General features: G+C 34.2%; 1 protein-coding gene and 1 long non-coding RNA gene across 13 annotated transcripts in view; one reads left to right on the top strand and one right to left on the bottom strand.

Annotated features, from left to right (window-relative positions):
* atad2b (ATPase family AAA domain containing 2B) overlaps positions 1-23,615 on the bottom strand; it is a 199,220-nt gene that overhangs the window by 173,026 nt on the left and 2,579 nt on the right. For all 12 annotated transcript variants that reach the window (XR_015517405.1, XR_015517406.1, XR_015517407.1 and 9 more), the window contains 8 exon segments: positions 21,158-21,315; positions 15,653-15,684; positions 15,146-15,299; positions 4,542-4,638; positions 4,163-4,289; positions 2,898-3,056; positions 2,350-2,425; positions 59-160 (listed from right to left, as the gene is read on the bottom strand). Coding sequence is in view for 3 of the 12 variants with exons in the window: in NM_001365966.1 (NP_001352895.1) it covers positions 59-160; positions 2,350-2,425; positions 2,898-3,056; positions 4,163-4,289; positions 4,542-4,638; positions 15,146-15,299; positions 15,653-15,684; positions 21,158-21,315 (905 nt within the window). In the remaining 9 variants the exon portion in view is untranslated.
* On the top strand, positions 15,680-23,437 carry LOC147832327 (uncharacterized). Its single transcript, XR_015519163.1, has 3 exons — positions 15,680-18,503; positions 18,711-19,794; positions 20,773-23,437. It is a non-coding gene; the product is annotated as an uncharacterized LOC147832327 (long non-coding RNA).

Raw genomic sequence — 23,615 nt, 5'->3', positions numbered from 1 at the left:
GCACTGTAATGAGCCACAAAAATTCCCTCTGCACAGAACAGTTATAAAGTCACCTCACCTGTTACGAGCTCGGCTCATGCTTTTGCTTTTCCGCCTCTCGAAACGCTCTTCATCAGATGATGATGTCGATTCACTACTGTGAATGGCATGCTTCTTTATTCTGCCGAGCAAAACGCAGCACTGTTATTTTAGTATCATTCAGACAGTGTTATTGCTCTTTATTATGAGTTTTATTTAATTTACATAATTTTATTTATACATTTAATTAAAAAAAAGGAAATTGCAAAAAAACAAAAGTTTTATTTTTTATAGTTCTAGAAAAGTTCTAGTTTTAGTCTTTAATTTTTTTTTTTTTTTTTTTTTTTAAATGAACACACACACACACACACACACACACACACACACACACACACAGAAATTTTTATTTTTAAATGTTTTTAAATTCTTAAATTTAAGTCAAATTTATCAACTTAAACACGCAAAATAGAGACCTCTTCAAGATAAAGTATTTAAGGATTTACAATATTAATGTGCATAATAAAGTAATGTGCCTGGGTAAAACAATTTAAATGTCATGTTTATATTAAGGTTAAGATAATATAATGCCAATGTTTTAAGCAATATCGGGTGGAATAACTCTCTGATATTCTATCAAAACAAGTGTAAAATTTTGGTTTTTCTCCTATTTATTTGCTATATGCTCTAAATGACACTATTATGATATTCTGAAGTTTTGGTTATCTATAATAAAATATCTATAGCAAAAAGAAAAAATAATCTGTATGGAGAATACAATGGTTGCAACTAATAAAGGCTATTACACGTAAATGGCTTCTGTCAACCCCTCCCACCTAAGATGAATGGAAACTGTTATAAAAATATGGAAGATGGAAATCCTTACACTTTCAGAAAAAAAGATACCTAGGTACAAATATTAAAATGTTTAGCAAAAAATAGATCTTTTAATTTATGTTTTTATGTGTACATTTTTATTCTTTATCGTAAATGGAAAAGGTGCATTTAGATAGATATTTACTGAAAACAAATTGGCGCATTGTGGATAGAGCAAAATGCTTTTAAATAGTTATTGACGGAACACATTTGACACTAAGGTATAAGTGTCTTGTCACTGCAGTGGTACCTTCATGGGTCAAATTTGATCCTTTGATAAAGGTACAATATTGTATTTGCAGGTTTTAAAAACCAAAGGTACATTATGGTTTCCCCAGTGACAAGGGCTTGTAACTTCTTTGGTACAACATTGTACCATTTTTTCCGAGGGTGTACTTTACTATTTTATGGAGCAAATGAAAAAGAATTTTCAGATTCTGAGATTATACAATGTATACATATACACACATATATACATACACACACATACATATAATTCATCTGTCCAACTATTTTGCTATCCATCCATCCATTTATTGATACAACTATCTATCCATTCAAGAATGTATCCATTCATCTGGATACTCGTATATTTATTAATCAATCAAAAAGACACTTTTATACAGCTTAAAGTGACATATAAAGGCTTAACTAGGTTAATTGGGCAGGTTAGGGTAATTAGGCAAGTTATTGTATAATGATGGTTTGTTCTGTAGACTATCTGAAAAAAATGTAGCTTAAAGAAGCTAATAATATTGACCTTAAAATGGTTTAAAAAATATTATCAGACATACAGTGAAAATGTCCTTGCTCTGTTAAAATTCAAAGGGGGGGGCTAATAATTCTGACTTCAACTGTATGTGTGTGTGCGTATATATATATATATATATATATATATATAGAGAGAGAGAGAGAGAGAGAGAGAGAGAGAGAGAGAGAGAGAGAGAGAGAGAGAGAGAGAGAGAGAGAGAGAGAGAGAGAGAGAGAGAGAGAGAGAGAGAGAGAGAGAGAGAGAGAGAGAGAGAGTGTAACATATATTGTTACACTCATCAACAAGAAGATGATCTGAAATCTGACAAAAGAACTAGTAAAATAGTGTGTCATCATGGCAAAACCATGATGATGATTATAAATGAGTTATGAAAACTATTATGCTTAAAATTGTAAGCATGTAAGAACACCTTTACATTGTTCTTTACTGCTATTTTGTTCAATACTTATTTCATTTACTTTTTATTGTAAGCTCTCAGGCATTTTAAGTTACAGAATTATATTTGAAATGTTTAGAAAGTCAGATGAACCAATTTCTGTCATGTGTAATTATGTAATACATACAAAATTCTGTATGATAACCTATTGACTTTCTTTAATCAAAAAAAAAAATTAAAAGTAAATAAAAACAAGAACATGCACATGCAAACTGAACTGCTGTATATGTAATAGATGTATATTATTCACCTAATATGGCTTCTTCTTGCAGGAGATCGGTGTGTGTCGAATAGAGATCCCTTACTTTGCTTCCTGTTCACTGGCTCTGAGAAAACAAATTGAAATGTTTTCTTAAAGATCACAACATCCCTTCACATTTCAACTGCATGCCATGAACAATATATGAAGATCATTTTACATTAGCACTGGGCAAAACATATATATTTCTTTTCCAAATAGATATTTACATATTTTTATAATCCATATTCTGGCAACTCATTGTATGCATTTAAAAGAGATTGATTCTGTTTTATTCATGTGCAACTGAAATCAAGGTAAATGTACAGGTCTAAGGATTTAAATGAACTAACCATGTACTGATGCCATAAGAATAAAATTTGAATAAAAAAATTAGAGTAAAAAAAAGAATAAAACTAAATCAATAAATAAAAGATCAATAGAATAAAATCAGGACTTAGTACCCAGGCCTATTTTAAATGCTCAAATATAACCTCTATAGAAAGGTTGATTGGATGAAAGCTTTAGTGCTCATGTGTGAATGTATCCAGAGCAAGCACCTATAGGGGGAGCTTCGTATCGCTGCACAGTTTTCCGTTGCCTGAGGTTATACGGTCTGTCGTTCTCCTCTCCGGCCTCTTCTGCCTCATCTCCTTCATCGTCTTCATCATCATCATCAGCCTCCACATCTTCATCCTCCTCTCCCTCCTCATGAGAATCTTAAAAATGTAAAAAAAAAAAAAAATGGTTAAGAACAAACAAGAAATAATTAAGAGCAAAACAAAACGTGGAAGTGAACAGCTCGTATATACAGTTGAAGATAAAATTATTAATCCTCCTGTGAAATTGTCATTCTTTTTCATACATTTTAGAAGTTTAACAAAGCAAGGACATTTCATTGTATTTACTCTAAAATTTAAATCTCCAGGAGAACAGTCTATTGAACAATCAATTTAGCTGGAATAAAAATTTTAAAAAGTCAATATTATTTAAATTTAATATTTCATTCTTCTAACTTGCCTAATTAACCTAACTTGCCTAGTTAACCTGGGTGTGCGTTCACACAAAAGTCGATGTGAGCGTCGAAGTTCACACTGGCAGCCCTGACATCAAATTTCCTTACATTGATCTTATATTTAAAGGGGCCGTTGCAGCATATGAGCAAACCACTTACATTCCCGCATAAAAAACATGCTTTCTAGAGTCGATATGTTGCTCGCTTTTTTATTAAATTCATTTAACTAGGGAAGATTAAGTTGTTGCATGTGGTGTGATTTTGCTCCACTTATCCAATATGTCCATATGTCTGAAATATTCTGAAACAGCAATACTGTTTTGTACTGTCGTTATTGTCGGCATGAGAGTCAGGCTTTTTTTTATATATATATATATAATATAATTGCACTTCAACTGGTCAGTAACTTTATGTATGTCACTGTAAAAAAACATCATAAATAATTGAAAATTAGACAACCGCAATAATCAAACCCTTTAAAACAACTGTGGTGCTGTCATCATGGCAAAAACTAAAGAAACTAATTATTATAAATTAGTTATAAAATCTATTAATAATAACTTGGCAAGTATAAACTGAAGATTCATCTTAAATCCCCAGTTTGATTACAAACTTAATGATTCCCATCAGACCTAAATAAATGAAACTTGCTTTCATCACTAAAGTGAAATGTTCTCGAATTCTTTTAAAAACTTTTCTAATTTTTAAAATATATAATTTACGATTTCTATACTGTCCAAATCACACACCCATCTGTTTATTGTACACAAACTGACACTTTAAATATTCAGCAAAAGGTTGTACATGTACCTTCAGTTCCTTCTTCCTCTTCAGGGTCTTTTGATTTGCTCATGACTTTGTGATGGGACTGCATTCCATACGTGTTCCTCCGCAAAGACTTCCTCCTTTTTACGCGGGAGTACATGTCCATGTTTTCCTGCAGCATAAAATAAACAAACATCAAATTGAGAAATGTTTAAGAGTCAAAGGAGAAACAGAGTCTTTAGTTTTTGAGTTAAGTCATAAGTGGGTTCCCAGCCCACACTGAAGAGAAAGGCCAATGCTTCAGACTAACACAGATTTTTAATAACCTCAGTTTAGTGGGCAATCTTTTGCTTAATGAGATAGAAAATAAGGCGGCCCAATTGCTTTGCTGTTTAATCATGTGTCGAAGGATAGAAGGAGTCACCAGTTCAGTGTCCGTCCACATGCGGAGGCGCTCCACTTCCCGACTCTGCCGAATGCTGCTGATGTTGTCCATCTCTTGAAGAACTGCTTCTGCCGTACTAAAAACAGACAAAACGCAAGATTCATTTTCAAACTTTTAATATAATTTAGCAGTAATTAGAGATGGCCTGACCAAGCTACTAATCACATTAAATGAGCTGACTGGCAGGCAAACCATTGGGCCAAGCTCAATCTCAAACTGATTGTAATTTGACAGCAACCAAGAAAATGATCTGAAATCTGACAAAAGAACTAGTAAAATAGTGTGTCATCATGGCAAAACCATGATGATGATTATAAATGAGTTATAAAAACTATTATGCTTAAAATCTTCTGTCAATTAAACAGCATTTGGGAAAAATTTGATAAAGAATTGAAATTTCATAGTTTTTGCCTTCAACTATACATATATATAAACTGGAGATCAGACAGAGCATTTCCAGTTATTTTCAATCCGGTTTGTTTCAGGACTATGGGCTGGCCATTTAATTTCAGTGTTTTTTGCATGTTCAAACTGCTTTATTAATTTTACTGTGTGATTGGGTTTGATGTCCTGCATGAAAATGTCTTTATGATTGTGACGAACAAGGTGGAAAAAATGTATGTTGCCAAATAAGCATGGTTAACATTTCACAATGGTGTAGCCATAAAGAGGCTCAACACCTTACAAACTTTGCATCCAGTCTTCCTCAGTTTGATAACAAACTTAAATAATTCCCATTAGACCAAATTAAATAAAAAATGAGTTAAATTATTCTTTTATGGTTTCTATATTGTCTAAATCACAAACACACATCTGTTTATTCTGCAAATTTTTACACTTTAAATAGTCTAGAATAGGATGTACATGATCTGAAATGATCAGGGTTTGAGGCAAAAACGCCACCAAAATTAACAAAAATGTCTCTTAGATTTAAGATTTATTTTTGCTCCTAAAAATGCTGTTTTTATTGAACTATTTTTAAATGACACCTCACAGAATTTGAATGTTCAGTCTGCCTTTGTCTGGCATGCACTTTAACGAACAAAGTATTGCAATATGGACCATATTTTGTATAAGCCTGGTTTTAAACCTGCTAAAATTTTTACTGCAAAATTAGTAATTGTTGCATTTGATTACCAGTTTAAACAATAATATATCCAAACCATCGTCAGTGGTTCTATTCTGGGGAAAAAGAGTTTAAAACAATAGTCAACTTGCATATATCACTCATAAAAATAAAAACGACTCAGGATCGGGATCGATAGATCATGACCTCAAAACAATCAGCTGTCATATCAGCTGTAAAAAACATGATTGGAGCTTCCCTACTAATATTTCTCAACCTCAAAAAGATACAGACATTTAAGGTTAGTACTGCACACTATGAGTCAGAGCTGTGGAGACATTGGTATTGTTGTGTTTGTCAGTTATTTTTGTCTGAGTTTGATGTCATGGCCTATTAGTCTTTATGTGTTTTATATTTGGACTTTAGTTCTGCACGATATAAACATTTGCGATTTGACTTTTCTACGAGACACACACATGCATGCATGCATGCACGCACCCACACACACAGCTGAAGTCAGAATCATTTGCCAAACAAGAATTTTTGTTTTTTCTTTTTCAAATATTTCCCAAATGGTGTTTAACAGAGAAAGGTATTTTTCACACAGTGTCTGATAATATTTTTTCTTCTAGAGAAAGTTTTATTTGTTTTATTTCCGTTAGAATAAAAGCAGTTTTTCATTTTTTTAAAAACATTTTAAGGTCAAAATTATTAGCCCCTTTAAGCTATATTTTTTTTTTGATAGTCTACAGAACAAATCATCAATATACAATAACTTGCCTAATTACCCTAACCTGCCTAGTAACCTAATTAACCTAGTTAAACTATAATTAGTCAAACTAATCAAACTATTACATTTGGAAATGTGTTGAAAAACAATCTTCCGTTAAACTAAAATTTGGGGAAAAAATAAACAGGGGGGTAATAATTTAGGGGGGCTAACTTCAACTGTGTATATATATTGAGTCTAATTTCACCAAATGAAATGAATAGGTCTATTTGTAAAAGAAGTAATCATTTTCGTTACACTGGGATGATTTTGTAAGGAACTACATCTACATAAAATATAATAAACCAATCACAAACATTGAGAAATACAGTAGAGCAACAAACATTGTACAATAAAATATCAAAGCTTTATGATTTTCTGGAAATCTAGCTATTTCTTGATTTAAAAATCAAGTATTTAAGAATACAGTATTCTTTCTTGAATACTGTAAACTGACTTAAATGATAAAAACACACATTAAAATAATACATGTTTTGGTAACCTAATGGTCAAACATGCAATGACTCAAATCATGAGTGTTCTTAAACATGGCTCCTGGTCAATAATAATACTGATTTGATATTGCAGATTCAGATGGGACTGCTGCGCATGCGTACATTGCAATATTGATGCTGAAATTATATATTTTGCAGCCCTGATCTGTAATAAATAAACTTTGAATAAATATGAGAAAAATTAACTGTAAATAATCAACATGATCAAAACACAGTTGGCAGAAATATCTGTAGTACACAATCTACTATTGCACAAGCCTTAATGCAGACTGATTTATAGCTTAGACTTTCATATCCATTAAATGGAATTATTATTATGGTCATTTAGTATCATTGTAAAAACCAAACCCCTTTCTGTCATTATGCTGTGAAATGTGAAATCTTTACTAATTTTTGTAGTATACATAAGCATATGTTTTTATTGTTAATAATATTTCAAAATGAACACTTACTGGAATGAAGTGCACTTGATTTGATTATCCTGATATATTATGTTCAGATAAATACATCACACTACTGAGGAAAATTGATTTGCCTTGTCATAATCATCAAGTTACAGTATATACTAGCTTTTTAATCATAAAACTATGCAGTCATACATCAGCATACAAAGGCGTATTGTGGGGAGATACAAATTTACAACTGATAGTTAAACGCATTTCAATCATTCATTCATTCTCCTTCGGCTTTGTCCTTTATTTATAAGGGGTCGCCACAGCAGAATGAACCACCAACTATTCCAATAGTATCTAGATGCAGCCTTTATGATGCAAGCTGAGATTGCATCACTCTGCGATACAAAGTCACACACAATGGACTCAATGGAGTGAGTGACATCACTGTAATGGTAGAGTTAGGGGTGGGATTAGGTGAGCGGATTAAAAAGCATTGGATGCAGCTCAGATTGCACTGCACCAGGTCTGCATTCAGACCCTTATCAACTAATGTGGCATATGTTTTATGCAGCGGATGCCCTTTCAGCCACAACCCAGTACCGAGTAACACCCATACCTTCTTACGCTCACACTCATACACTACGGCCACCTTAGTTTACCCGATTTACCTATAGCGCATGTCTTTGGACTCTGGGGGATGCCGGAAGGAAACACACGCCAACACGAGGAGAACATGCAAACTCCACACAGAAATGCCAACTGGCCCAGCCGGGACTCGAACCAGCAACCTTCTTGCTGTGGAAAGACAGTGCTAACCACTAGCCACAATGTGCCCTAACGCATTTTATGTAATTATTTTAAGTAATTATTATAATAGACTTTCACTTATTTTAATTATTATGTCCAGTTTCTATTTTTCAAATAAATAACAGTAGCAGCAAAAAATAAATAAATAAATAATATATATATATATATATATATATATATATATATATATATATATATATATATATACACATATATATATACACAAACACATATATACACACACACACACACACACACACACACACATTTTCCCTTCAAGTATAATTGCATAATAAGTATATTCTCACTATATCATAAATGATGAGCCATAAAATCTGATGTATCAAATTCAATTTAACATCATTTTACAGCGCTTTTACAATGTAGATTGTGTCAAAGCTTAACATAGACGTATTTTTTTAAAGGTTCAAACTGTTCCATTTTAAACAGATGCATCCATTTCTTCTCATGTCGGGGTTTACAGGGTTAATGCAAAGAAACGTCATTCAGAATGAGTAAAGCAGCTCAAGCCATTCATGTGCAACACCAGCAGGATTCTTCCCTCCAATACACACACACCATCTGTCTTTGACCAGCAGCAACATGTTACCTCACACTAAAACCTGGACTTGGACACAACCTGGCAAATCCATCCTGAAAAAAATCCTAAATACATTTTTCTTTTTAATATATGATGATTTTTTTTTCAATATGATGATTACATACAGTCAGTCATACACACACAGACACACACACACATACACACAACTCCAGTTGGCAGGTTTTGCTTTCTAAATATCCAAAGTAAAGAAACTGCATTAATAAAATAAATTGTTTTGTAAACAGCCAAAACAGATCACTGAAAATGCATTTTAATACCAGGTGGAAACAGGCACTACATAAGTAAACAGTTTAATTTAAATGCTGAGGCTGCATCAACACTAATCTGGATACATTTGTAAATGCCATTTAGTCTAAAAGTGTTCGGAGTCAAGGATGCACGATGTTGGAATAATCGAATATTTGTTTTTCTGCAATATACATTGCGATATGAATATTATGTCACAGATTAAATAGCTCTGTTTTAAGTTTTTTCAGGAAGTCCAACAGTATTCCGGTACAGAAAATCAAAAATCAAAATGTAAAATATGACTGTAGAGATAACGGATTGCACAATATATTGTTTACAAATCAATATCTCATCGTGATTATTCGCAAGTCACATTGCGAGTATAAGAAATGTTAAGTCTGGATTATAATTTATTATTTTGCAATAGTTTTATTAGGCATGTGACTGTGGGAGGGTTTTAAAAGCATTCAGGCATAAGAAATTGAACCGTTTGTCATTTTGACAAATCAATAATTATTAATTGTATTGAATTGTTTTTAAATGAATACTATGCACTATTAATTGTATGTTAGATTATTCAATTACTGTATACCTGAATACAGTTTGACTCCTCTAAAAACAATAAAAATGCTGTTTATTTAATTTGTATCTTGATCTTTACTGAAATTATCTATGCTTGTAGGTTGTTTCTTATATTTTATGCATAAACACTCTTCTACAAAATCATCCAAATCAAACTAAAATGATTAATTCTTTTCAAATAGTTATGTAACATATCTAGTGAAATTTTATTCCTATCGCAATACATATCACAATTTTAGATTTTTCCAATACCGTGCAGCCCTAGTATGGATATTTCTTACACCTTCAAACAACATAATTTCTTGTGCCTAAATGCCCGTGCACAAGAGACGGTTTTTGCTCGTGATTTCCGTTGACGTTTAACGCCTCGTGACTAAATAAAGTGCGTCAATGTGATCGTGCACACCAACGCGCAAAAGCGTCCTTTTTAAAAAACCGCCCCATGCTCATTTTTTTGTTTTGACGAAAAGCGTCCCGGTGTACGAGCCTTAACTGAAATGTGTACATATTCAAAACAAGAATGCTTAATAAAAACTGCATTAAAGTTTGCTGTGACAAAAATGTTTTCTTAGTTTTTGTCTTCTTTCAATCTAAACATTCTTAAATCAAGAACCATTTTCTAGGCAAGTAAAAAAATAGGTATATAGTTTTGTTTTAAAAAAAAAAAAAAAAAAGTAAAATTGAAATCTGCCAGTGAAGCAAGAAAAATAATCTGGCTTTGGTTTCAAAAAAGAATATTTTACTTACATCACAGGCAGATTATTTATTTTCAATTGATAAGATCTCTCAATTTTGGCTTGTTTCTGAAAACCATGCAATATTTTTGCTTCTTGATTTAGGACTTTTTTTATATATATTTGGACTAGAAACAATACAAAACAGTGTCCACTATGGCTTCTAGTCAACTATAATTCAGACTCAACATTGCACATCCTCTGATGTGACCATTCCGGGGGTTGGGGGTGAGGGTGAGGGGGGGAGATCTCTCCAGACCACCACCAGTTTGCAGCATTATTTGTGTGTACATTAGTACTTTGAATTAGGGCTGGGCCGTTAAACAATATTGTATCGAATCGCAATAAAATTTGTGTCAATAACAATAAGCTCTGGCCTTTTTTTACTCTATACAGAGATGTACAACAATAAGAATAGAGAAGTGTGTTGATATTAAAGATGCACCAAATTTTCAGCCACTAAAAATGATCGGCCATCGAAAACAGGTTTTGCCATTTAATGGAGCCTCTAATTATGTGGCTTCAGTCATTGTTGGAGTACTCTTTTAAATCTGGAAGTATTAACAACTGATATTGAAATGTATATTGTTATTGTGGGCAAGGCAGTGGCACAGTAGGTAGTGCTGTCGCCTCACAGCAAGAAGGTCGCTGGTTCGAACCTCGGCTCAGTTGGCGTTTCTGTGTGGAGTATGCATGTTTTCCCTGCCTTTGCCTGGGTTTTTTCCGGGTGCTCCGGTTTCCCCCACAGTCCAAAGACATGTGGTACAGGTGAATTGGGTAGACTAAATCGTCCGTAGTGTACGAGTGTGTGTGTGAATGTGTGTGTGGATGTTTCCCAGAGATGGGTTCCAGCTGGAAGGGCATCCGCTGCATAAAAACTTGCTGGATAAGTTGGCGGTTCACCCCAGATTAATAAAGGGACTAATTATTATGGAAAATTTTAATAAAAAATAAAAAAACTTTAATATGGAAAATAATTTATTGAAACTGCATTTTGGCATATTGCCCAGCCCTACTTTCAATTGATTTCCAAAAGAAGTTGATCCACACTATCCACTCTGGAGGGCATTTTCAAAAAATTGTTAGTTCATGTTAACCCACAGTAACTAATGTTAAGAAGCAAACGCATTAGTAAATATTGAACTATGTTTAATAAATGGTGTGCAATTATTGTTACTTAGCTAGTACATCTTAGGAAATACAACTAACTAATAACGAATGAAACTTTATCATACAGCTTGACCAATTACTGTATATAAAAACTCCTCATGACATGATTACCACAAGCTCATTTCAGTCATTCACCATCTTATATAGTTGAATCTCAATGCCAAAGAAGCTCAAACAAGTGTGAAATACAGCCAAGCGTGCAGACCTGTCATTTGTAGAAAAAATTAACAAAGACCTAAAGGTTAAACAAAGCAAAATCTACATCTTTTCTAGTACAGCCGGAACCTGCTTAAGCACCCCTGGGATACATGTAGCCTTGGCTAGGAATCACCAATTATATGACAAACTATTACATGCATGAAAGGAAGCTTAATAACTCCCGTCATCATACATCTGCATAGTGTCATGTTTTAGTTCTTGATGAGCTTAAAGTGTCTATTTCTGCAAGAGTAAACTTTGCTGGCTTCATCAGATGTTTAACTAATTATACAAAAGCTCTTCAAAACCAAGAGGGAATTAGAACACATGCACGCAAAATCCGATCTGAAACAGGATTCTGATTCTGTGTGCTCCTGGTGGAATTTTGGGGTTGGAGGCTAGTAGGTTTGCAGTCATGAAGCAAAAGAGGTTAATATAAAGTGAGTTGCTGCTCAATTACTTCACAGACTGATTCTCATAGGAAACCAGGAGTTAAATCATGTGCCTAATGATTCGCTGACCAGTTAGGTCAACACTAAACAAATGTCTAGACATGCAGTTGAAGTCAGAATTATTAGCCCTTCTGAATTATTAGCCCTCCTGTATACTTCTTCCCCAATTTCTGTTTATTGGAAAGAGGATTTGACACATTTCTAAACATAATAGTTTTAATAACCAATTTGTTTTGTCTTCGTCATGATGACAGTGCATAATACTTTACTAGATATTTTTCAAGACAATAGTATTCAGCTTAAAGTGACATTTAAATGCTTAACTATGTGAATGAGGTTAACTAGGCAAGTTAAGGTAATTAGGCAAATCATTGTAACAATGGTTTGTTCTGTAGACTAATGGTTCCCAAACTTTTCAGTCCACGAACCCCAAAATAACAAAACCAGTGACTCCCGACCCCAATATGCTCTGAAGCGATTACACATTTAGGCCCAAGTCTGTTTTTCATTTAATTTTGGAGAACGCCACTCAGAGATCCTCCACCATGTTCAGTTGTGGCTTGTATTTATTTTTAATGAACGCGAGTCCTGTAAAAGTTTCACTTGGTGCCATTAAATCTATTTGCTGCATCTGACGCTATTGCTATCTTCAATATAATGTAATCACCCCAGGGGTCACAAAACATGCATGTTGTTTTTTTTAACTGTTAACTACTATTTTTTTCTTCGATGAGTTACAGATAAAATATGCTAATTATAATGGTTTAATAAAATTTTTTTGATTTTCGGGAATCACTAAGCAACACCCCCAAAATAATAATTTTGACTTGAAAAATCAGAAAGTAAGCTGTTTATAAAGCTAAGTAGTGATAAAAGATATTTCTTTAGAATCTTTACTGTTGACAACGTTTTAAAGGTGACATCTTATCATAAAATTATCTACTTATTTTTGTTTATATAGTAAAGCGATTGTTATAAGCAATGTACAGTTGAAGTCAGAATTATTAGCCCCCCCTGAATTGCAGAATTATTAGCCCCCCCTGACCGCTTATTTAATTTTTCCCCAATTTCTGTTTAATAGAGAAGATTTTTTTCCAACACATTTCTAAACATAATAGTTTTAATAACTCATTTATCATAACTGATTTATTTTATCTTTGCCATGATGACAGTAAATAATATTTTACAAGAAAATTTTCAAGACACTTCTATACTGCTTAGTGACATTTAAAGGCTTAACTAGGTTAATTAGGTTAACAAAGCAGGTTCAGGTAATTAGACAAGTTATTGTATAATGAAGTTTTGTTCTGTAGACTATTAAAAAATATCTAGCTTAAAAAGGCTAATAATTTTGTCCTTAAATGTTTTTAAAAAATTTAAAAATAATGTAACGAAATAGAAAAAATAAGACTATCTCTAGAAGAAAAAATATTATCAGACATACTGTGAAAAATTCCTTGCTCTGTTAAACATCATTTGGGAAATATAAAAAAAAAAAAAAAAAATTAAAAAGAAGGCTAATAATTCTGACTTCAGCTGTATCCTTGCACATCATTATTTCGTAAATATTAATTTGCCTTCATAAACTTTAATCAAATACCATAACCTTTCCTGCACCCACAAAATTACTTTACTTCACTTGTAGTCAACAATTCAATCAGTTCCCGAGCATGAAATCCTGTACAGCCCTACATTTTTCTCTCATTCCAGAACCATTTCAATTGGATGTACATCACAGTAGGCATGGGACGAGTACCGTTTTCAGAGTATACCACGGTTTGGAAAAGTCAATGTTTTAAAACCACCAAATTTTTTGCTATACCGTTCCTAAGATATGTGTAAGATGTTTTGTTTACTGTTTTGTTTGTGCAGCAAAAAAACATATCCAAAGATTCCATTTTAAATTGTAAAGAAATTTTTGAAGAGTTTTTGAAACAAATGAAGACAGCAGAAGTCAATGATTAATTTTCTTTATTCAGCCTGACATGTTTACTGCTCCAAAACATTTTAAATGTTTCTCAAAATATAATATAGTGTTCAAAGGGGAATAAAAGTTGTAGTTTTTTTACCCAGACATTTGAAAAGAATATATTTTAGAGCAGTAATCACAATATAGTGAAACCATGATATTATTATCCAAGGTTATCATACCATCAGAATCTTATACCGGCCCATGCCTACGTCACAATGTGGGAAAAATGGGGCAATCTTAACTTAAATCTAAGTAAGGAAGTTAATTGATTTAGAAACCACCCTATATGAATCAACAAATTTAACCAAATTTCTACATTATCTCACAATAACTAATCAGGCTTCAAATGTGGACATTCCACTGAGACTGCACTACTTTCAGTCACTGAAGCCCTGCAGATTGCCAAAGCAGGTTCTAAATCATCCATTCTGCTGCTTCTGATACAGATTCTACTGTCCACCCTCTCCTCAATGTGCATCACTGGAACACTGCTCTACTGGTTGGAGTCTTACCTCACCGGCAGATTATTCAGAGTTGCTTGGAGAGTAGAGATATCCAAAGCTCATCAACTGGCCACTGGAGTACCTCAGGAATTTGTTCTAGGTCTATTCTCTATTTACCCCAAATTACTGGAAGTCATCCAATCGCATGGTTTCTCTTGTCATTGCTATGCTGATGGCACACAGCTCTATCTTTCATTTCATACAGATGACTCCACGGTAGCTGCAAATATCTCGCACTACCTGGAGGATATCTCCGCTTGGATGAACGACCACCACCTACTGCTTAACCTGGCAAAAGCTGAACCTCTTGTCTTCCCTTCACCCATCACACATTCAACATGACTTTTTAATCCAGCTAAGATCATCAACCATTACTCCATGTAGTCTGGTAAGGAATCTTGGGAGTGATTCTGGATGATCAGTTGTCCTTCAAAGAGCATATTGCTAACATGGCTTTCCAACATACGATTACCGCTAAATATCTCCTCAATTGTAAATTGCTTTAGACAAAAGCGTCTGCTAAATGACAATGTAAACATAAATGTATAGAAGACAAGTATCAGCTTTTACCTGTTGACTAGTTGGTCGAAAAGTAAACTCTGATTGAGGTGTTCAAACTGGGATTTCCTGACACGGCGGCTTCTCTTGAGTTCAACATGACCATTCATACGAGCATGGTCCCCGCCTGAGGTAGAATCACCCCTCAGACTCATTCGACCTATGGCTTAAACAAAAAAAAAAAACAGATTACAAAAACCATCAACTGATGAAGATTCATGCCAAATGAATCTTCATGAGATTTATGAACAAACAACATTAAAGTTAATCCGAATCTGACTCTTATAAAAGCACCCTCTTTGTTTTGAAGATTGCACAAATGAATTGATTTCAAATTAAATTTAGAGAACAAATCAAGTTAAAGTTCTACGTCTTTTTGCATTAAAAGCAAACACACTAAATAAAGTCAAAATGCCTGTTTTGGAGAACGTAAACAGTTAGTAAAGTGATCAAATATGTGGCAAGATACTTTCATTTTTGATGAACTTTCATAAAATAAATGCACTATTGTACACTTACTGTGTCCATTCTGCAAGGCACCAGTGGACAACCTGGAAAACATGATGAAAATCGATGAGAAATTAGTTAATAACAGATCATATAAGGAAATTAATGCATTAAGGCTGATTTCTACTTCTGTGTCGAGTGATCGGGCATGCTGTTTGTTGCTCTGCAATAACACCTCTGAAATGCTAGCTGGAAGTGAGCTTTTTATGTGTCCAGTTTCTTCGAGGGTGTTTATAATGCTACATGTAGTACAAGTAGCTCAACCTCAATTATTCAGAGGCGGGAACAACGTGCAACAACTTTAATCATAAGGTAAACACAAATCAAAAGGCCTTATCTGGACATCCTCCACAGGACTCGTCACTTGTTAAACACTCGCTCCACCAGGCTCACTACACTGCCCACACTCCTCACCCCTAGCAAGCCGACTAATCACAGAGCTTGCACTACACTTCATCACATTTTTTGGAGGTGTCCGTCAGGTGGGCTATACGACCGAGAAGGCTGTGCCGGACCATTCACGTGCGCTTGATGCAGTAGTATAAATCAACCTTTAATCTGCAAAGTTAACCACTTATGCTTAAGCTGACAATGCATGTGGTCATATAAACGCATGTTTTTTTTTATTGGTATAAGATCAAAACCAGCTTGAGCACAAACTGATCAGAAGTTATTGTTTTTTTTTCCAAGACAATGGTGCCAGGACAAATAAGCTGTAAGAAAACGTGCTTTTATCTCGTGCAGAGTTATAATAAGTGGTATGGTTGTTGAAAAGTCTATTATGAAAGGAAAGGGGTCTATGTTATTTTCTCACTGATAGTTTGCAATTAAATATTGCAACTCACAAAATGGATGATTATGTTTGGATGTCACCACTGGGAAATAAGACAACATTTTTAATTAAGTACAGAGAAATTATTATCTACTTGATTTGACTGGTTGTTGAATGGAAGTGAGGGTAAACCAGTTGATCGAAATTTGCTACAACAAGTCACATGTGAGTGAACCATCCTCTCATTGGTCAGAGTGCATCTGTATGTCCTGAGATTCACTTATAACCGTAAGAACTGATGGCATACTGTGGCTTTGTTCATAGATGTTATTATTTAACATTATAAATTTTAGCAAAAACCATCGATCTTGCCATAAATAAGCTTTATGCTGGCTACACAATAGATTCATACTCATACTAGATTAATAGCAGGATGTTTTTTGCAAATATTCCACTCAAACCTGCATGAAAGATGCGATTGAGGCGAGCTCCACATTTTGTGGCAAACCTGTTGTGTACTCTTGGGTAATTCACCTCTATTTAAGCATTTGCAATGACTTTGTATGCAATCTACTCGCAAAGTTGGTGTGATCTCAGCAACATCACCAACCAAATTCAAATTAGAAATTGAACAACTTATTTTCCCCATGATTGCCTTTTAGATACATCAAACACTGGTGCTTTTTAGACAACAATCGTAATAGATCTTGATAAACCCTGAACCATTTGGTTAGACTGAGTTTATTTTCGAGCAGGCTGAGACCACCTCATTCAGGCGATCTTGGATTGATTGTTCTTATATGGATCAGGGTGCTCACAAATGCCTGAAAGTATTAAAGTACGGTAAACAATGCACCAGGTTCCAAAACAAACACTTCAAATGAGTCTGAAAATCCATATAGATCCAAAGAAGAACCAATCAAATGAATTATTTTGGATCTACTCCATGTCAGATAGCACATTTGGCTTGTAGATTGCGTAAATAGAAAACTAAAAACTACCCTTATCAAAAGAGTGAAGACATGGTGTAAATAATACATTTTTCTTTTCGCAACATGGGACGTTTCATTATAATCAAGTTGGGTCAACGAAATACCACACTAAAGAACTGATCTCTACCTATAACAGACTCTTGAGGAATTTGTGGATAGCACAAAGTCTTAAGCAATACACAATACACAAAATGTTCTTAATTAGTTTGTTGAACAGATCACTTCATTGAAAATGCATTGTAATCATACACACCATTTGTTTGAAAGTACACTAAATATTTGTATATTAACTGTAAGTTAACTATTGTTATAAGTATCTTTCCAAATGCAGCTTGCAATATAAATTCAGCACTAACAGAGACATGACTCCAACAACAAAAAATCTAGGGCTGCACAATATATCATTTCAGCATCGACATCGCAATGTGAAAACTCCCAATAGACACATTGCAGGATATATGCAACATTGAGTTTGTATTATTATTTATCATTTGCATGCGTGTTTGATGCCTGGAACTGTATAATGATTTTAAAAGCATTCAGACATAAGAAATTGTAACACTTGTGACTTCAACAACGATTCATTTTATTGATTTATTTTTATTATTAACTTACTGTTTTCAAACACTGTTAGACTCTAGAAAAGATAAAACATTTTATTTTTATTCCATCTTTTTCTTGATTAAATTTATAGTTTGTTATGCATGAAAATACTCGCAACGTGTGCAACTATATAAATGCACTGCAAATAGCACAGACCACAATGAAAATGTGTTGGGGAGACCAAAACTTTATAGATTGTTTATTAGATTTTATGGAGATGCTAATAGTAAACTTTAAATCAATCAATCTCTGACTAGACATGTGCATGAAAACACTCGCAACACATGCAAATACAGAATTAGCACAGACAACAAGGAAAAGGTGTCGGGGAAATTTATAGATTGCTTATTAGATTTTATGGAGATGCACTCCCACTGCAGAATCATCCCAATCAGTCTTACGATATCAATTCTTTTCAAATAGAGATATTAAGTCATCTGGTGATATTGCATTCATATCGCAACATATAGTCGCAAAATAAAAATAATATTGCAATGTTAGATTTTTTCAATATCGTGCCACCATAAAATAAACCATTTTCACAGTCTTCGGTTTGCGTTCCAGTTAGTTTCAAATAATACAACTTCACATTAACTTCAGGTATATGTCCAATTGCAGAAGCTGCTGCTCCTTCCACTAACCTGATCCTACCAAACAAACTGAAACCAAAATATATACACCTGCACTCTGTAATGACATGCAGAGGACCCAGAACAGGGCTTGAAATTGCGACCGTAATTGTACCCATGCCACCCTTAAAATATATTTGGGAGCATTTGTGCGAGTGCATGCAATTGTTGTGTGTGACCAGTTTTTACTGAAAAATGTTCACCACGTGCGCGGAATGCATCTTTGCTCTTCGCAGTGCTCAGAATTTGGTTTAAAACAGTTGTCATGTCAACTTGCTGCAGTAAACAAAGCCAAGTCCGTAAGGCTTGCCCCGCCTTTGTGCTCTTCTTATTGGCCCACTGCTCTAGAACTGAACGCGAATGGATTAATTAATATCAGCTGTCAATCACTCAGTCAATGCCTTCTGGCTTGGAATGACAGAGAGAGAGCTACTACCATGAAAATTTGTAAAGCGCTGAAGATGGGAATGAAGATAACACTGACAGATTTTGTTTTAGAAAACATGGTATCTAAAGTTACAAATAATGACACATCTTAGTAGTGATCATGTGCTGAATGTTTATCCATCATCTACTTTTTCTACTTTTTAAAGAGTGGATAAAAGACTTCTGTTGGCTTCAAGTCCGCTATGAAAGTCTGTGGGATGGAACTTTCAGGTAACTGTTCGCCACATCTAGCACGAGAGATTCTGTTTAATCCTTCATATAATCGCCAGATGTTGTCCACCGTGTAAGTGGCAGCTATATGTAAAATTTAACACCACGTAGCCTACACCATCGCAATTGGGCTTGCACTGAGTAAACTAATATCGCTACTTATGAAAAGACTGGTATTGCTTTTAACATGACGTATGCATATAATAAGGTACATTATAAGTCAAAAGCATCAGCGCAATATCAGACACCATCCTTGAGAACAGCACAGCTATATCGTTAACAGATTCATTCATGTCAAGCAGTGTGTGCAGGGCCGGTGGGCAGTCCATGTATCTTTTAGTTATAAAAATGCATTTTCTTGTGATAACCGGATTTCATTGAGACATATTTTACTCACGCATACATATATAATTTTTTTGCTTGTTAGTTTGATTAGTGTTGATTTCAAATGCAATAAATATGTTTGTATAAAACTTGTAGTAACGGTGCTCATAATTGATTGTATTTGAAATCAACACTAATCAAACTAACAAGCAAAAAAAATAAAAAATACATATATTAATACATATATGCAAGCGTAAGGAAAATGTCTTAACGAAATCCCGTTATCACAAGAAAATACATTTTTATAACAGAACCGAGTGACCAAAGCATACACAGAACGCTCACCGTCCCTGCACGCACTGCTTGAATGAATCTGTTAACGGTATAACTGTGCTGTTCTCACAAGTGCTGTCTTATATTGCACTGATGCTTTTGACACAAACTGTACCTTATTATATGCATACATGTTAATAGCAATACCGTTTTTTTATGAGTAGCGTTAGTTTACTCAGTGCGATGGTGTACGTGGTGTTAAATTGGACATATTTGCACGGCGGACAGCATCTGGCGATTATATGAAGCATTAAACAGAAGCTCTCATGCTAGATGTGGCAAACAGTTACCTGAAAACTCCATCTCTCAGACTTTTCATAGCGAACTTGAAGCCAATGGAAGTCTTCTACTCTTGGAAAAGTGTAGATGGTGGATTAACATTCAGCACATGATCACTAGTAACATGTGTCATTATTTGTAACTAGATGTTTTCTAAAACTAAATCTGTCAGTGTCATTTTCATTCTCATCTTCAGCGCTTTACAATTTTTCGCGGTAGTAGCTCTCTGTCATCCGAAACCAGAAGGCGCTCCCTTCTGATTGACAGCTGATATTAACCAATCATTCGCGTTCAGTGCTAAAGCAGTGGTGGGCCGATAAGAAGAGCGCGAAGGCGGGGCAAGCATTACGGACTTGGCTTTGTTTACTGCAGCAAGTCGACATGACAACTGTTTTAAACCATTCCTGAGCGCTGCGTTTCGCGTTTCAAGTGCAGACAAAGAGCTTAGAGATGCATTCTGCGTAAATGTCTCCCGAATCCGCGCATGTGGTGAACATTTTGCAGTAAAAACTGGTCGCACGCAACAATTTTAAGCACTCGCAGAAATGCTCCCGAATATATTTTAAGGTCGCATAGATAAAATTTCGGGCGCATATGCGACCAAAATGGTCGCAATTTCGAGCCCTGTGATTATTTTGTTTTGGTTAAACCTGTAATTTAGAATTTCACTGTACAAAAATTAAAGCATTAGAAAAATACCAAATTAATAAACTGAACTTCACATATGAAATAAAAAAAAATAAACATGGTGCAACAACGTATATGCTTGACCAGTGTAAAGTCAAGCTTATACTTCACACCATGACTTTCTGATTATGTATGCTATTAAATAAAGTGTGCAATTTGCACATTGCTTCAAGGTGCATTTGGAATAATTCTTATTGTGAAAAGTGCTGTACAAATATAACTGAATAATGTCAAACCTCACCTAGTACAGTGTTTGGACATGGTCCAGGAGCCTCTCTGGCCTTTACTCTGGGGACTTGGAGAAGTATCAGTAGAACTTGGTGGCGTCTGTCTGCGTGTCCGCTTGGGCGGCGGGGACAAACGCGGGCTACTGCTGTTAGCATCACTGCTGGGCTCTTTCTGTAACAGGTAAAGAGGTGTGTAGGATGTTAAAAAGCTTGCACAAGCATGCAGAATACACAGCGATGAATATGATGACTGCAAGTCCACTCTCAAATATGATTTGCAATAAGGGCACTTAGAGCAATATCATAGCTGACACCTTGAGTTGCCTCAAAAAAAACATTGGGATTCACATAACAATGTCCTCATTTTTTACCGATTCTGGGGATTTTTTGAGCACTGATACAGCTACGCATCCTCAATTGTCTTTGATTGTTTATTAAAGATTAAAAGATAAAAATGTTAAGTATTGTTTTATATCGTCGCATCTAAACATTTATATAATGATGGCCATGTTAATTTACATTTGAGTGTTCAATTTTTGTATTTGAACACTGTTAGACTCCTTAGAAAACTATAAAGCACCGTTTACTTATTTTTTATTTTTGCTCTGTCATATTTATATATGCTTGTAGTTTATTATATTTTACGCAGATGCACTGCACAGAAAAAGACTTGATCATCCCAGTCGATCTAAATTAATGAAAGCTTTCCGAATAGAGCTATTCAAATCATCTGGTCAAGTGATATTATAATATACATCATAGCAAAACAAAATATCGCAATGTCAGATTTTTTCAATATCATTCAGCCGTAATGCCGCCCATTGATTTGTTTCTCATTTCCTCCTAAATCTTAGACTAACCTGATTCACATGTAACCACCCAAAGCAACCAAAGACAAGACATTTAAAAAGACAACAAAGCAGACATAATTATCAAATTACGCCAGGGTTCCCTCACTTTATGGCCAATTTGCTTGCAATAAATACAGATTTGTAAAAAGCTTTGAAAATTAAGATGAATCACTAGTAAATGATTCAGAGCAATTTGTAAACCAGTTTGATGACTGGCTCAAAAGAACTCATATTACTATGAATATGCACACACAGAAATTCGCAGATATCTGCACATTTTCAGCCTATTATTAAGTCTGTATGTATTTACTTGTGTGAACGTGTGCAAATTTATATTTATTCAGTTTTTTTAATTAATTTTACTAATATTATTGCAGGGCTCAACAATAAGGACTGCCTGATGGCCCAGGGCCAGCATTAGAGACGCTTGGGACAGTAGACAGGATCATTACTGGCCCGATTGGGACAGTGCTGCCTTGTCACTAAAGGTTAATTTGTCTGCGACTATTTGTCAATTGCGTGCATATTGAGCTTGTGCTTTAAAGTCTTTAAATGCTATCTTCTCTGTGATATCGTAAACACCAAGTTTCTTTTTGGTTCCTCTTATCTGATTTGATGTTTTAAGCATACTATTTTTTTTGTAACTTGGTAACAACCAGTACAGCGAAGAAACGGCAACATCAGAATATAAGACTAAAAGAAAATGTCTGTTTCTAACATCTTGAGAGCAAACATTTACGTGAGAGCAACACGTAAGAGATGTTTTACACAATTTGCCGTCAGTTTGACAAGTCAACCACCTTTTATTAAATAATTTTGAACTGCAATGAAATACCTGCACATTTTCCATACCGCTTTTTTTGTTTGTATAATACTTAAAATTTTGCTCATTATATAGTTATTAATTTATTTTAAAGTATTGAAATTATAGATTCACAGACATTATTTTTGACACATTATTTAAAATATGTGCTAAAAATAGCTATAAACTTCTCTTCTTTTTTTTTTTCTTCGGCCCAATCGGACCACTAGAATAAAACTTTATCATTGAACCCTGTTATTGTGATATAATAATAGTAATATTAAAATGTCCATATGATTTATTTACAATGCAGTTTGTAGCGTAATACTTTTTTATACAAGACTTTGTTTAACAAATAAGTGGATCTAATTGGATTTGCACTGTAAACATTAAATACAAGTTAAAAATGTATAATTTCTTATTTCATATGTTTTATATGTTTCATAGGTTTTAAGTGATGACACTCCTAAAATTACTCTGCATAAATCCTAAAGATCATCATAAAGATTTTTTTTTTAATTCTCCAAAAAACATAGCAAAGAATGTCTATAGATTCTGTCTGGCCCTACTTATTACCATATATAACACATCACAATATGAATCAATATGAACTCTATACTATAATCAAACTTTAAACTCTGCCCCCCAGAGATTCTTCTGCCCCCCTCATAAACCCCAACGCTCTCCTTAAACCCTACATTATTTACTATTTAATATTTGCACGATTAAAATTGCACGTTCATTGCACTAATTCATCTTAAATTATACATACCCACTGTAAATATACATATATCTGCATACCTCTGATTATTATTAGCA

This window comes from Danio rerio, chromosome 20, assembly GCF_052040795.2.
Source record: "Danio rerio strain M-AB ecotype USA chromosome 20, GRCz13ab, whole genome shotgun sequence".
NCBI classification, from domain to species: domain Eukaryota; kingdom Metazoa; phylum Chordata; class Actinopteri; order Cypriniformes; family Danionidae; genus Danio; species Danio rerio.
Note: the sequence above shows the minus strand (reverse complement) of the source record. Positions and strands in the feature narration are given on the sequence as shown.